This window comes from Anas acuta, chromosome 6 (assembly GCF_963932015.1).
Source record: "Anas acuta chromosome 6, bAnaAcu1.1, whole genome shotgun sequence".
Classification (NCBI taxonomy): domain Eukaryota; kingdom Metazoa; phylum Chordata; class Aves; order Anseriformes; family Anatidae; genus Anas; species Anas acuta.
Window position 1 is genome coordinate 24352930 of NC_088984.1, and position 16514 is coordinate 24369443.

The following is a 16514-nucleotide window of genomic DNA, read 5'->3' on the forward strand; positions in this document are numbered from 1 at the left end:
AACATAGTTTCTCAACAGCTCACGAATCTAAGTTAACATTACAAGATAATATTTTCCAAACAGACAGATTTTGCCCAGAGTAGGACAGCAAAGAGGGGAAGGAGCTCCGGAGGGCACCTCTCTTTCACAGAGGAAGCATAGGTACAAAGCCCCCAGATGCCACCCCATTTTGTGTCTCCAGCAGCTGAGCAGTCTCTCAGCAGCTTTCTTCACACTCCTTCCCAACAGATTGGGCTGTTGGCAGCAGACAGAGAATGCAGAACAAGGCTGGCCTTAGACAAGTCTAAAACAGGTTTGGGAATAAAACAAGAAAGAGTAAACTCACAGTGCTTCCTCTTCTACACACTAATATCCTCCTCTACACACTAACTATATAGCTATATATGAAGAAATTTAGGAGGACTCAGCTCACCAACTTTTTCAAGTTACTTTGGTTGCTGCTTAGCATTCTTCTGAGTACTCACTAGAATAAATAATAAAAATATTGTGTAATGAAAATCAGATTATTATTATTTTTTTTTTTTTTTTTTTAGGAAAAAGGACAGGTAAATGCTGACAAGGAATTTGAGAACCTAGATCAAGAGGCTTAAAGCAAACAAAAATTTTGTTCTCTGTTAAGTTCACACAAATTTTATACGGCAAATAATCTACATGGCAAAAAGCTAGTCTGGGCTCAGCTCAGGATTCAAATCTACATAAAAAGGCAGACCTTTAAGATCAGGTTCCACTGACAATTAAAATCAATGAAAAATTTCACTGAGATAAGAGAACCCAATGCAGGTTCATTCGGTTGTAACATCCCAGAGTTTAATCTTTGATTTCTGATACTCATCACTGATCACGAAGTTGCATTGACATGGTCAAAGTGATTTCTCTACAGTTTCATAAAGCAGAGTCTTTCTCACAGGCATCTGTGCAAATATGAGTATGTGGATGTATGGCTACCTGGAATATTTAAGAGCCATTTCTTGAGGTTCACCAATAGCCAATTTTATTATTTATTTATTTATTTATTTTCAGATAAAAAGAGTCAGATGCTTAGAAAATTAGTTATTAATTTAAATGAGCTCTTTAAGAAGGTGCTTTTCATTTGAAGTAGCTGAGGGCGCTTCCTGCAAGTTACCTGTATAGCCCATGGATCCTTTAAAGGATAATTCAGAGTACTTTAGCTGTGAGCCTCGCTGCCTCCATTAAACGGAAACGATGCCCAGACTTCCCACTTAACATGGCACTACACAAGGAGGCAAAGAAGATCTATTCTCTATTGCCAAAAGCGTGTATGTGTGTGGTGGTGGGGACCCAACACCCGACCTCTCCACTATTCTCCTCCCGTGCCACGGCTGCAGCTGGGAGAAGCCCAGGGGTCCGACCTACGGGGGTCAGGAGCGGAGCTGGGGGAGCAAAAGCAGCGCTCAGGAACACAGCGGTGCCCCCCACAAAGCGGGCACTGCTGGCAGCTCGCCGCTCTTAAGCGGATCTCTCTCTCCTACAAACAGCGGCTGATGTTAAGGACAGGCGCCGAGTATGGCGCAGGCTGCAGCCCCCCCTGCTGGCCGCGGGCCCGGCCGCCGCCGGCGGAGGGAGAAGACCCGGCCCGGCATCCAGCACCCCCCTAGCCCTGCAGCCGGCCCGCCGTGGCCTGGAGGGGGTGACCCGAAGCGGCCGAGGCCGCGCCGCGACCCCTGAGGGCTCCCCCGTCCACCGCGGGGCTGCCGCCGGGGCCAGCTGCGCGGCAGCAGCGGGCCGTAGCCCGAGGCTGCCCCAAAAACACAGCGCTTCCTTCTCCGCACGTAGGAAACCAGTGAAGGGACTCCAGGTCCAAGCTGCACCAGCAGGTGGACGCTTGATTTATTGCCTTCTGGCAGAAAGCTGGCAGGGTGTCAGAGGACAGAGAAAGGCTTTTGGCATGGTACTGCAGGGTACTGCCCCTGCTCAGGCAAGACAGGAGGGGTATCAGAATTATTAAGGTTGGAAAAGACTTGCAAGATCATCTGGTCCAACCATACCCCTACCACGAACATGACCCACCAAAACACATCCCAAATACGACACTGAGCCTTTCCCTAAACAGCCCCAGGGATGGTGACTCCACCACTTCCTTGCGCAACCTGTCCCAATGCTTGGCTACTCATCTTGAGAAGAAATGTCTCCTCCTTTCCAATCTGAACCTCCCCTGGCACAACCGGAGGGCATTGCCTCTAGTCCTATTACTAGTTATATGTAAGAACTTGTGTTCCAGGCCTTTCACCAGCTTTGTAGCCCTTCTCCAGACACACTCCAGAGCCTCAATGCCTTTCTTGTACTGAGACACCCAAAACTGAACGCAGTACTTGAGGTGAGGCCTACCCACAGCAGAGAGTACAGGGGAACAGTCACCTCCCTGGTCCTGCTGGCCACACTATTCCTGATACAAGCCAGGATGCCGTTGGCCTTCTTGGCCACCTGGGCACGCTGCTGGCTCATATTCAGGCAAGCGTCAACCAGCACCCCTAGATCCTTGTCTTCTGCACAGCCTTCAAGCCACTCTGCCCATAGCCTGTAGCACTGCTTGGGGTTGTTGTGGCCAAAGTGCAGGACCCAGCCCTTCACCATATTGAACCTCACCCACTGGCCTTTGCCCATCGGTCCAACCTGTCCAGGTCCCTCTGCAGGGCCTTCCTACTGTCTGGCAGGTCAATGTTTCCCCCCAACTTGGTGTTGTATGCACACTTAGGATGCACTCAATTCGCTCATCCAAATTATCAATAAATATAGTAAAAAGGGTAGGCATCGATAAATATAGTAAAAAGGGTAGGCATCAATACCCAGGGGAACACCACTTGTGCCCGGTCCCAAGATGGATTTAACACCATTCTTTACAAATGGGTAGGAATTGTCAGTGGCAAGGAAAGCAGCAGAGGTTCTAATCCCCAGCAAAGTGACATTGTGGTAGCCTAGCCCCTCACTTCTATCACCAAGCTAATGAAAATGAGTAGCTAGATTAGTGCATCAAGTCATCCAAACCTTTAATTTAGTCAATGAAGTTCTCGATTTGGTCAAATCAAGGAAATGGTAAACTTTAATTTGTGTGCAACATAAAGAAAAGCAACTGTTGAACTTGCTTTTGATTGTTTTAATTTTAAAATGCTGTGGCGTTATTGACTTGTACAGGCAGGGTAGTGAAGCTATTTCTAGATTCAGTAATGGGGAGAGACAGAGTCAAAGTAAACGGGCTTCAGAAACAGATCATACTTTTTGTAAATACATGTTACTAAATACCTTTTGATTTTTTATGACAATTTTACCCTTATTATAGAGAGTAACTTAAGTTTTCTCTAAAGAGATATTTGGGCTTTAAGTATATAGACCCCATCATTTATACACTGTACAGTATTATTGCCAGGACCTGGAATTCCAGTTAGTAAGTTTTTCCACAAGGACCATTACCTATTACTGAAAGTTAAAAGCAGTGAATTGGGATTAAATCCATGAAACACAGTGGAGGTCAACAATTAAAAGGATGCTTTATAACATCCTGAGGCCACCCATCACAGAGAGGACCTTTGAAGAGGAGGGATATGAAAACATGCTGCATGACTCCTTCATGTCCATCCCTGTTTGGAAGGAAGCCCACCAGGAGCCAGGGAGGCTGGAGGGCAGCAGTGGTGCAGAGATCAGTTCTGTTGCACATGGCAGAGATCAGTTCTGTTGCATATGTTCAAACCAGTTCTGGCAGGTCTATAATCCTGGTCTCTGTATTGTCAGCATACATTTACAGGCACATATATTCAGAAGTACTTTATTTTCAACAGAAATATTATTCATTTCACTTTCATTTTGTGAAGACAAAAGAACCCCCCTCCCCCCCCCATAGATTAGCAGGAACCTTTGCAGAAAGCTTCCTGCGGCTTGCAGAACTGCTCACCAACTGGTTCATTAGAAGGATACTTAGTTGTAACAGTGAGGTATGAGAAGGGCTATTTGCTTGCTTCACACAAGTAATAAAGTCTGTTCATTGGTGAAGTGAGATGAACAGAATTGTTCTCTTACCATCTGCACAATTAATTGTTTACAGTGTTAGCCAAAGAAATGGGAGAGGCAGACTCCCATTACAAGGGCTAATAACACTCCAGAGGACATGGATTAAAACTAAGCCTGGATAACATAAATTTATAAAAAAATAAATTTCTTACTTTTTTTTTTTTTGAGAAGTGTTCTTTGAGAATGACGTTTTGGTAAACATCGTTCCCCTAATGTCTCTTAAGCATTATATTAAACTGTCTATGCAATTATAGAAAACTGCCTATGCAAGGCATTTTTTTTCCTCTAAACACTTATGGAACTAACATCCCTCAGCTATGAAAACAGCATGCCTATTTCAACATGCACTGGGCAAAACAGCATAGCTAGAAAGTAAGTGGGATGCAGTCAAATATACAGATCAGGAAACAAAGCACACTGCTAAAAAAAAAAACACAAACACACGAGTTTAACTCCTATGCCATATGGTAACCCCAAAATGTGTGTTCCAGCAAACATAAAATGTTCTCAGCTTCAGAGCGTTCTCTGGGCAGCAGTGCAAGAAAATCAGCTACAATCCCCAGGAATGACTGGAAAGACATCAGGTACAGGTGTCAAACTAACAAAAAAGCAACAGAAAATATACAGTCCAAACATTTTGTTTTCTGTCAACACAAAATAAATTAATTGAGAATGTCTCATTCAAAATTAAGATACTTTAAGAATGCACAGAACTACATCATTTAGGTGTTTTTCAGTAGACATTTTGGGGGCCACGGGACTTGTATAAGTGATACCCTTACACTACTTGGTTCTAAACAAAGCAAAAAAAAATGTAAACAAAAACCCACTTAAAATAAAGGAAAATGAGACATTTTGCATTTTCTTTTTTTCTTACCCTGTACTGAAGTTTGATTGTATCAATACACACACACAAAAAAAAAAATCAAAGTAAATCTCACTAATTAAAAAAAAAAAATACAACTTTTCGTGAATATTTGAGGTCTGTTACTTATCAAAACTAATGTACTAACAGTTAATATGCAGCAGCATTTGCTTCTTCGGGACAACAATTCCTTAGAGCGGCAGCGTTTTCTTGTCTCAGAAACAGTATGATTTGCTATACCTCTTTTAATGTGACATGTAAGGAATGCTTTTTAAGATCAACTTTGGCACTTTGGATTGGGATTTGGGATTTTAAAGAAAAAAAAAAAACACCCTTGATATTTGTTTAACAGAATAACAGAAAGGGAAAAAATATCTACTTCAACTATCAGTAAGAAAAGCATCCTTAAAATGCTCTAACAAATTTTCTTCAGTGTTTTTAGAGCATCGCAGAAAAAGGATAATCCTGCAACAAAATCCTTAAACACAGAACATCAAAGCAACTGACCATCTGGCATACCAGGACCCTTTATAAAAAGGGAAGGAGAGTTCCAGCATCCTTTCCCTTACAACTGTACAACTTCAAGTTATTTGTTTGATGTGTTCAAACTCCTACATGCCTAGAGAAGCATGGAAATACTACATTTTTCTCAGAATAGATAACAGTGATAACAGCTAAGTCTAACACTTAAAAAAAAAACTTTTAAGATGTTATGTACACCTTTACATACTACACAGTAGGTGTATTTTGCCAAGCATTTGGGACCTTTGCTTTGCCCAGAAGATAAATACTATTTCATATTACTTTTTTACTTGAATGAGAGCAATTAAAATTCAGGACAGTAGAAGCAAAAATGATGAAAAGACCAGGCCAAGATATAGCTTTCCCCTCCTCTTCCCACCACTATATTCCTTTAAACGTTTCTCCTGCACATATAGCATCCTTCCAGAAATTTGTTTTTTGAACAAAGATAGATGACAAATGCATGACTATTAGAAGCCAGGAGAGCTACTTTTAAATAGGCTATAATCTCAACTACATATGGCCCAACCCAGTCATCAATCATGCAGTGATGTAATACTGCCTAAGCAAAATTGGCTTCACAAGAAAAAATAATAGTAGTAATGCTGAACATGACAAAATATTAATTACTAGTGTTAATCTGTATTAAGCATAATGGTTATTCTGGGTTGGGAAAATCGAGCTTAAAAGCTTCTTTAAATTTCTTGACCAAAACACCCAGCATCTCCTACTGATCATTTACCTGTGCTTGTACTTGCAAACAAGGTGCCAGGAGCTGTACTTGTAGGGAGTTTTCCATTATTTAACTGCTTCACTCTTTTCAGGTGAGACTTCCCATTGTAATGAACTTGAGCTTGTGCTGCAGAGTTCAGCTGTATATTGCACACTTCACAGAATGAAAACAGGATCTTCTTCTTTTCTTTGTTTAACTGATAGTCCTGTCTGTCGTTCCTCAGTCCCTTTTCTTCAAAGCCCCACAGAACAGCTGGCTGATTCATAATCCCATCTTCAAAGACATGGTCAGGACTTAACGGACGCTTCATTCCTACAAAATAGACAACATTGTTACTGGAAACCGACTAGTAATGCTTAATACCAAAAATTAGCATTTCTGTTTTCAAAATGCATGAACCAAAGACCAGTTCCAACAAACAAGGTTCCATGTTACAAAAGTATCTCTTCAGAGAGAAAAGCATGCATCGTGACACCTCAGAGCTCAGAAATAAGAAGATAAGCAGTATCTCACACTGTGCCAATGACAATTCATGTACTCTGTTCTGTAAGCTATTTTAAAACAGGTTTATTACTGCCTCCCTAGAAGAGGTTAAGATCATCTTCAAATTTATTTCAACTGCCTCACTACAAACTGGTTCCAGAGATTTTCACTTGCCAGTGCCTGTAACTGCTGCCCGAATACAGTCATTCGACCAAAGCAATGCCAACAATAGATTTTCTTGAAACATTGTTTGGAAGACAGCATATTGTTAAGTAAGACTAATGCATACTTTCCACTGTTACCTACACCCAAATCTTCAGCCTTCATATGAACATTAAGATGTCTATAATAGGCCACTTAAGATGCCTGTTACACACTTTCAACTCCTTTGCTACTAAAGCTGTTACACAAAGAAATGCCAGCTCAAAGGTTGTTCTGTGGAAGCTAAACAAATGCACAGTAAGTGACAGTCCCTGGACAACAACCCAAGAGCCTGGAATATTCACTTGTCCCTAGAGAGTAAATCCTCATCATGATAAATTAACCAAGTTGCACAAATAATAGTTTATATAAAGTTTATATATAGTTTATACTAAACCAGTAGAGGAGTGGGGGTGGGGGGGTGCAGCAGGTTTATTTCTTTATGGTCATTTAAAGGATCATTTCTATGGAGGGATGGAGTATTTCATCACATTCCTTACTCTAGTCCATGCTTAAAATGTTAGTATTTGTACTAACTCCTCCCCAGGCATGAGTCACTCATCCAGTATTCCAAGTAAACAGAGCTCATAGTCACATATCTGTTTCATACAGCTCACAGTTCTGCCATTAAACAAATAAAATATAAACAATACATTCATTAAGATGTACATCAAATATTAAAACCAAGAACCATTATTGCAGGTTCCAGGTACCTAATTGCTTTTTAAAACAAATACGAGTGGATCCTGAAAACCTAGGCTAGATGCTGTCACACTAAATCATTTAAGCATAAGTATCATATTTCAAGGCAAGCAACCAAGATCCTCAACTCAGCTGAGCTTAAATGACATTTTCATCTGAAAATTTAATCTGCTCAGAGCTTTGTTATTTGTTACTTTTCAATGTATTTTTAAACCATAAATAACTTTCCCCCTACTCCCTTTGTTCTGTTTTCTTTTTTTTTTTTTAATTAATATTATTTCTAAAGCACTGCTGTAGTTTCTCTCTCTGGAGAAAATGGTTCTGGAAAAAAAAAAACAGCTTATATATATTTTTAGATGCTACTAACATACAGACAATGATTTAATAAAATAGATAACAAAAATCTCAGCTCTCAGCTTGTCAGATTTCTCATAAGTTTGATTGCAGAAAGCAAATGGTAAATCAATTTGTAATTCAGTAATAATCTTGGTAATTCAGTGAAGTTTAAGCTCTTTATGAAACTCCATTAGTGGGGATGCATTTAAAACTGGCAGAGGCTAATGTCTGCATTAGGAAGCAGCAGGGACTGGAGGACAGATTCACAGAGCAGACAGCTGGTGCGAGGTGCCTGCAGTAGCAGCACCACCTTTCAAGGAGGTTATTTTGGAAAGCAGCAGCCTGGCACTGAATTAGCCCACAGTCACTGGAGCAGGGGATGCACACACTCCCGGACTGCATGTTTTGGTTTAATTTCACACAGAACAATGAAGCCTTTCAGTTGGTAAAATCTGAGACTGCTCTGCAATATAACCAAAGCAAAGCAAGTGGGGAAGATTTGAAGTCTTCCCTTAAAAGTGCACTCCTGACGTGACCCAAACTGTTTTTCATGTAGACACACCCAGGAAGAACAACCAAGAGCAGCAAGGACTTGAACACCGCACCTACACCCTAGGGCAGCACCCCAGCTGCCAGACAAGCAAGAAAAATAATCTTCAGACCAAACAAAAAAAAAAAAAAAAAAAAAAAAACAGCCACTGTCCAATTTTATTCTATCTGTATTTTCTTTTTTAAAAAAAGGTTATAAACTTTTTTTTTTTTCTCCTACAGACTACCGTCATAGCTACATTAACACAGGACAAACAAGTTATACTGGAAGCAATACATTTCTACTAATTTAAGAATTAAAAACCACAAGCTGAAGTTTTAAAATAACCTGGGCTGCCTAGAGCTACATGTGTAAGTTAAAATGTGACTTGACTGCAGGTAGTACTGGCCTCCCAACAGCTGCTGGGCGCAGCAGATGCAGAGCACTTCAGAACCAATACCTGCACCAAGCATCTCCAGCCTCAGCTTCAGAAGGGCAAGCAGCTGCATGCTTGGGTCCGATCCTGGAGAGGACCCATATGTGCAGCCAGATACTAAACCCTGCCAGCCCTCAGAAGTCGGTCTGTTCCCACACAGAAATCCCAGCTTTTGTTTTCCTGGGATTTGAGACCTGAACATTTGTCACAGCAAAGCACTTCAAATAAGGTATTACATAGGCAGAGGCAAAGCTGCGCTCCTGCCTGCTGCAATGAGCTTAGGGGACCCCATGCATGCCCTGAATGAGCAGACAGGTTGCTGCCCCACTGGACAGCTGGCTTCAATGACTAACTGGGGAAACACTGCACCTCCAGAAACTGATGCAGCCATCTTCCCAACCTGTCCTACAGCCAAGGGTGGTTCAACACACTATGAACATGCAGGCACAGTCACAAAACACCTTCCCTTCCTCTCTCAAATTGCTCTTATCAGAGAGAACTGCTGAGGTCTTGCCCATTTGTGTAGGTCCCATCAAGTAGTTGGCATTTATAAAAGGCCACTTACAATTACACTTAAAATACAGACAGGGATGATCTGTACTTGAAAAACCTTGAACACTTGAAGTGATGGGATAAGAAGAAATTGTTGGTGACAAACATCCACTAGGATTTTACTGCAGTAATAAAGTTTCTACTGAAACTGTTCATAACTAAACAGTTTCTATGGTGTATATATTTGCCTAGAAAAAGTTATCACATGAAAGGTCCTGTCTTTAAGAGTCTGTCTCCTTTCTTCTTTAAATTGAGGGTTGGAAAAACACCTTCAAAAATCTCTGCTGAAACACCCTGGCTCTTGAGTACGTAGCACATGTACAGTTCTGCATTGGGTCAGCATAAGAATCTCAGCATGAATGCAGATGTATTTCCCAAGAGATAGCCTTCTAGATAAAGGTCACCTGAATGTTTTGCACTTCTCTGAAATAAACTTGTACATTAAAAAAAAAAAAAAAAAAAACAAACACACAAAACAAAATGCACAAACGTAAGACTTGAGTATTCTTTCTACCCTCTAAATTTCCTAGTCACTTGAATTTATGCAAGCAAGCATCGGCAAGTTTTATTTTCCTTAAAAAAAAAAAAAAAAGAAAAAAGCCTTTTACTGCAGACAGACTTTGAGGAGTTCTGGATAGTATTTGTTCTCACTCAGCAGGAGTCAGATATGAAATGGGGCCAACTAGTTCCTCAGGCTAAGCTGAGGAACTCAGCACACTAACACACAGCTCACTAACATTATCATGTAACAGGAACAGCTACTTGAGACTGCAGTCAGTGAACTGAGAATTACGAGAAGTTACATGATCTTTATACTCTGTGAAATCAAAAAAGTCCATTTAGAGTAATTGTTATATATGAGATTGTGATGTTTTTAGAAGCAGCTTTAAGACTAAACAGAAAACTATGATATCACTACATAGGAAATTATGTAGTGAAGGATGGAAATTATCATATGGGGAAAATACAACAATAGATCAGGACTTCGAGTAAATCTGGCTAGACTTAAACCAACACAGTTGCTTATGTTCACATTTAATTCAACATAAATAGCTATTGAAAATTCAAGTTTTATAGAAAAGATTCTATAGATACTTGGTGAACCTGTGATTAAAAAAAGAGTAAGCCCATAATTAAGACAGGATATATCTATAAATGTTTTCATACTAATGGGTTTTATTAGAGCTGAACATAAAATTAATTTAACAGTAATTTAAGTGAGAAAAACTCTTCTGTAATGCAAATATGTTGTTCCTACTACATGTGAAAGATCACCAATTTCCATGTGTAACTTGCAATATGTATGCATAATCTTCACTTAGAAGCCACAGAAATCACTGTTCTTTCTGAACACACATGAAGACAGATCTGCACAACTCCACAATTTGGACAAAAACACATCAAAGTAGTGAGCTTCTAAACCTGAAGTATACATGCACAAAAGAAAAAAAACAACAACCACCACCACTGTAATAATTTACATCAAGACTGTAGATCAGGAGACATATTTATTCCTGCCCTCAAAGATGCCAGCATTTTGGGTACTTTTCCTAGATGAAAAAGAAACAAAAGGGTTTTGGCCCCAAACACAGCAGAAGGCACCTTTTGCTCCGTTATTGTTGCCACAATACCTGCTACTTGCCTCAACCCCTTACTTACCAAGCCCTCCTTTTGCCTGTAACTGGGTCTTAAATTCTTTGCTCTGTGTAAGGCAATGGAGTACCTTTGTTTTAGAAGCAAAGGGCTATAGCTCAGTCGTAGACATATATTTTTGGCCTTTATTATTTACTGAACAAGCCGTTAATGCTACCTGTTTAAGGCTAACAAATTTAATTTGCTTCTGTGAGGTCCCACATTTGTGTAACCTGGATATAGCACGGTATAGGCCAAGTCTCAGCAGCAACCAATGGATTACAACCACAAATTAAAATGTTCCATACAAAAAGCACACTGGAGTGGCACACGTATTGCAAAGGCAGTGTCATAGCACTGTAGCTGTATTTACTCAGTTACTTAGATGACTAGACCCAAGTAAAAATTGAAAAGCAAGAGCCGGAAAACAGGAGGAAAAAAAAAAAAAAAGAAGAAGAAGAAACAAAGAACACCTACGTATGTTAGGAAACATCCAGCTGAAATCCAAAAAAAAAAAATCTTAAGTCCATAAATGGACTGCAAGGCATACTCATTTTTCACATTTCCTTCAAAGTCTGCTGCTTTCTCTTGCAAAACTAAGGGTTTTTGGTGTCCTCCAACTTAGGATATTCTATGAATCTAAGTACAATCTCAAACTGGATTAATTTTTACTCTGATTGAGGTCACGCAAGGAAGAAATGTGAGTATAAGAGCTTTTAGGTACTTGAAGTACATTGTTGCCAGACTGAAGTCCTTCCCCTCACATTTCATCCTCTGTGTACAGATCCATCCAATAGATTCTGCAAGCAATACCACAGCAAGAATAAATTAGTGACTTATGACACCACATTAAAATTCTTAAGTGTCATGAGATACCCTGTTTGGATTTCTGAAACCACATCTTCTCAGCCTCTTGCAGCTGGCAAAGAAATCTAAGCATGGACATCCTTTGTATTTGAAGCTCAAGGCAATTAGCCTTTCAATTTAGCTAATTTACTTTTTAAGCAGAGTTGTGCTTTCAGAGGAGCTACAAAGAAGTATTAAATATAGTACACTGCTGTAGGTGAGAATGTGCAAATCTTTACTCAAAGGAAATAAGCTTTTGGTTATCCTAATGAATTAGTGATGGTTACATGAAGCATTCTTTTCCTGAGTGCTGGTCTAAACTTTTGCAATGCCTATTCCTAATTAGCTCATACTTCAAAGAACCACTATGCTGGAAATGTAATGAGAATGCCATTTGTCTGTGGATCTATGCCAGGTAAGCAAAACAGAAAACGTACTTTAACAACTTGCATACAGGCAAAGAAAATTTTCTTTATTACCCTTTGCAAATAGTCAAATGAGTTATGGAAGATTCAGGAACAAATACAAAAATTAATTGGCTTTTTATATTGCTACTTTTCCAAAAAGGTTCATTCAGACAACTGGGAAGGAAAAAAAAAAAAAGGAAAAGAGAAAAAAGGAGAGACCTAAGACAGTCTTGTGCTGTACACCTCTTAGGCACTTCCTATGGAGAAAAAACTGTGCATGCAGATGGACCGATGAAGCCTGTGTGCCTAAGGAGCTGCTATCTCATAGTGGAGCAAGTATGATTCCATAATAGCTCCTCAAATCTGCCATATAACAATCAAAAACAAAAAGTTCAAATACCTCCAAAGCACTGTCTAAAAGAAATTCACTAGAGCTGCTTTTGAGAAGTCTTATGACCTCTCTTACATTTTTAGACAGTATTTCCCAAACATAGATAAACTATCAAGAGGCATATGGTTTGCACCATCTGGGCAACAAGTTCTATTGGGATACTGTGGTGAACAGCATATGCATAGTGCCTTGTGCTCAGTATCCTACAGTGTTAAAAAAGCACTAGAGACTATTTTGAAGCCAACCTTGAAAAATCCCCATATGTTTAAGGGACCAGTTTCCTTTAAGAATATGTTCCTTTTTCTTTTGGTACAAATCAAAACAGAGAACTGCCATGTTTAATCTTTGTCTTGCTCTGAAATTCCTCAAGGAGGCATCGTATTCTGCGATGTCGCCACCTGTCAAGCTATTTATTACCCCATCATATACAACCTATCAACTCTTCCCTACTTCCTTCATCTGCTCACAAAGCATACAATGCTTGGTTTCAAAGTTACAATAACAACTGAATGAGTCAGGAAAGGAAGTAATGTTTTATTCCTTGTGCAAGATAAAGAGTAACCAGTTAATCATGCACATCGCCCAAGCACAGTTAAATAAGGTTTTAGCCTGCACGTATTTTGGTACTTGTTTATCAATGGGGATAGGAAGTCAGCTTGCTATTCCTGTACATGAAAAGTTTTGAATGGTGTAGTATGACAAATGGCTGACAGCCTCCTCACTAACACATTTCAGAATATTTAACATTTGAACGAGAATCTCTTTAAAGTACAAAAACAGATGGTTGTTTCTCAACACAAACATTAGCTGTTCAGTACAAGGTAATTCATAAAATTGAAAACATTCAAGTAGCTAGTATTTTGCTCTGCTTTACCAGCCCTGAAATTGTCCACTTCAAGGAAGCCTAAAATTAGACCTGCTGTACTAGACTGGGAGCTTCGCTAAACTGGAAATAAAATCACTCTGGATTTAGATTATCACAGACTGCAGTTGCATGTATCCATGTCTGTAGCTACCTCTAATTACAAGGGTTCCTCTTCAGCACCCATACTCAACAGATTTCTGGCCTTCTTGACATTAACTATAATAGATTTACATATGGATTTATTTGCCAAAGAGATGTATCCTGCCCTGAAATGATATAGCTGACTGCTGCCAAGAAGGTTAATCAAGTTTTAAGTCTAGGCAGCTATCTTGGATTACGCTTCATGAAGAACAGATAGTTTTCCAGCTCACTGTATCACGATTTTGCTCGATGAACCATTTGACAAGTTGATATCTCCTTGTTGGAACCCTGTTATTAAACAATGATGTTTTTACTACATCTGTATTAAGTACCTTTACCTAATTGTACAAGAATATGTAAATACTCAAAGTGTCTAACCTGTGGTTGTATCCTAGGCTTTTATCCTCCCCTTCCAAGTGCATAAATCCACTACAGAGGGTAGACCTACTAGTAAAAAGGCTACTCAGCTCCTTTAGATTTCTTTACCAAACAACACTGGTTGTCAGTATCAGGTCATATTTCATCTAAGAATTCTAAGCTTTTATCTTTTTTTTTTTTTCTATCCAAAACATAAATACTCTGAAATTGTGATGCAACACCCAGGAAGGAGGGGAAAAAAATAAATAAGACTCAATAAAATTAAATGAAATCACTTCCTCGTTGGCCTAAGCCAGGATCTTGCATACCAAAATGCTCAGCAGCCAAGAAAAATAATAAAAAAAATAGGATGCTCTTAAAAGGGTAAACATCTGAAAAGTACAAGTCATTTTAATAACAATGCTGCTTCCTCAAAAGTAGATCAAAGTAACAAAATTGCTTATTTTTCCCCAAGCAGAAATGATTTTCTTAAATGTACTCCCCAGTTTTGCCTGTTTTCACGGTCTGCTTACATGAAACTAGGGAACATCTTATTTTATTAAATTGGTAATTGATAAATTGTATCATATTGTCTCCACAGATTTTCTAAGATCATTTCCTATATCTTTAGAATTTTATGAAATTGCTGGTTTGAAGCGTTTGCTTGCATGTTAACAAGTATTGCATCCAAATACTCTTTTAAATCAAAGGACTCCTCTTGTATTCCTAAACAGATATATCCCACATATAAAGCATCTACACTGAATAGCATAAAACGTTAGATACAGATTTTACAACTCAAAAGACCCAAAAATAAGCTTAAAGAAAAATAAAGAATATATAGTTTGAATCTGCCCTCAGCAGTAATCAGAAGGACCACAAAAATTAAGAACAAATTGCTTTAAGATGTTTTAGAATCATATCTTAACACAAAGATAACTTAATACCCCCAACTTAACAAGTTAATTAATTGGAGAGTTGCTACAAGATACACAGTACTTCTGGTGAAGCGTATTTCTATTTTAAAGTTAATTTTAGGCAAGAACTTGCGGGAATAAAGATCAAAACCCAGTGACATAATGGGATTCCCACTGGGTGTTTGTACCTGGCTGTTACTTTATCTTGCTAGAGCATAATCACATTTGAGGCTTACGCAAAACTTTGGTCACAGAAAGCAAATTATTTCCTACCTTTCTTAAAAATATCAAGAATTCACCTGAGCATATAAGGAAGACACAACAGAAAGCCAGGAAGAGTAGGCTGCCTTTGTGTTCATATAGCAGAAATCTGGCAATGGCAGGAGCTGAGTGTAATTTGTACTGAAAACCATTAATTCCACATAAAGCCCAGCAATGCTGCAAAAGGGCTCCTGGACACAAATACAAGAACTTTGAGGCCTGTGTGGAAAGAATAGCTGTGCATGAACAGAGAACAAGCAACATTCAAAAATAGCGTGAGACTGAGACACGTCAATTTGTCTGACTGTACTAAGACAATGAGCAAGAGAAAACCCTGCTCAGAACAGGAAGCGTGACCTGTGGCAGTGAAGGCCTGTCCCAATGCACTCCTCAAGGGATGGTCCCAACTGAGTCACCCTGAAGAGACTGTCAACTTCCATGTAAACCATTGATTCTCTTTTGGAACGGAAGAGATATTAGAAGCAATGTAATGACAAAGGGACATGACATGTTTTGTCTTAAACTACTTAAGAGTTATGATCAAGTTATGAGAACCACCCAGCCAGGAAAGTGACAGCCTGTAAAAAAGCTGAGGTATTACCTAGTTTGAAGCCATCTGCAGGGCGTGGCAAGGTTCAGGTTGGCTCTGCCTTGAATGTACCCCTGCACTTTCCATTTTCTGTGTTTGAATGAACCACAGCTAAGCACATGTGGTTCATCCAGCACAGAGAGGCCCCCAGCAGTGCTGCAGATACGGATCGCTCCCTAATTCCGCCTGCTGGGCAGGAAGAGGCTTGAACAAGCATCTCCTAAACTTGAACTGTCGGTCACCTCGGGCTTAGCAACTGCTGCTTGCAACATCTATTCTCACTACCTATCCTAGTCCACACTAAAATACACGCTTCAATTTATAAGGAATGAGACAGCCTTCTACTGGTTTTGCTGAATTAGCATGTGTGCGCACTTCCATGCTTCAGATAAGCCACTGTGCTCTCCCTTCAATTCTTTGAACCACCTGTTTGCGTGCATTTGCTCATACAAATTTGAAAGACAAGCCCTCCTTATTTTTTTTACATATCTGCAAGCATAACAAAACTGTTGCATTAGTTTAATCAGCAGTTTATAATCTTTTTTGCGTAACTCTAACCTTTACTTTTTATTTTTAAGCTGAAAAAGGTACTACTTGAATTTAGTGCTCATGTGAGTTTTTATTTGGTTTTCTTCCCTTTTATTATTCATTAGTGTGAATTCATTAGATACTCCAAGATCTAATTAGATTAGGTACACCAAGTATCCTGGAAGTACTGAAAAACAAGAA

At 39.4% G+C, this 16514-nt stretch overlaps 1 protein-coding gene across 6 annotated transcripts in view; it reads right to left on the minus strand.

Annotated features, from left to right (window-relative positions):
* Positions 1-16514, minus strand: part of ZNF385B (zinc finger protein 385B) — a 169489-nt gene that overhangs the window by 131988 nt on the left and 20987 nt on the right. For all 6 annotated transcript variants that reach the window (XM_068685843.1, XM_068685844.1, XM_068685845.1 and 3 more), the window contains one exon: positions 6150-6452. In XM_068685843.1, the coding sequence (XP_068541944.1) occupies positions 6150-6450 (301 nt within the window). In that variant the 5' untranslated portion in view covers positions 6451-6452. Of the gene's footprint in view, positions 1-6149; positions 6453-16514 lie in introns of those variants that run through there.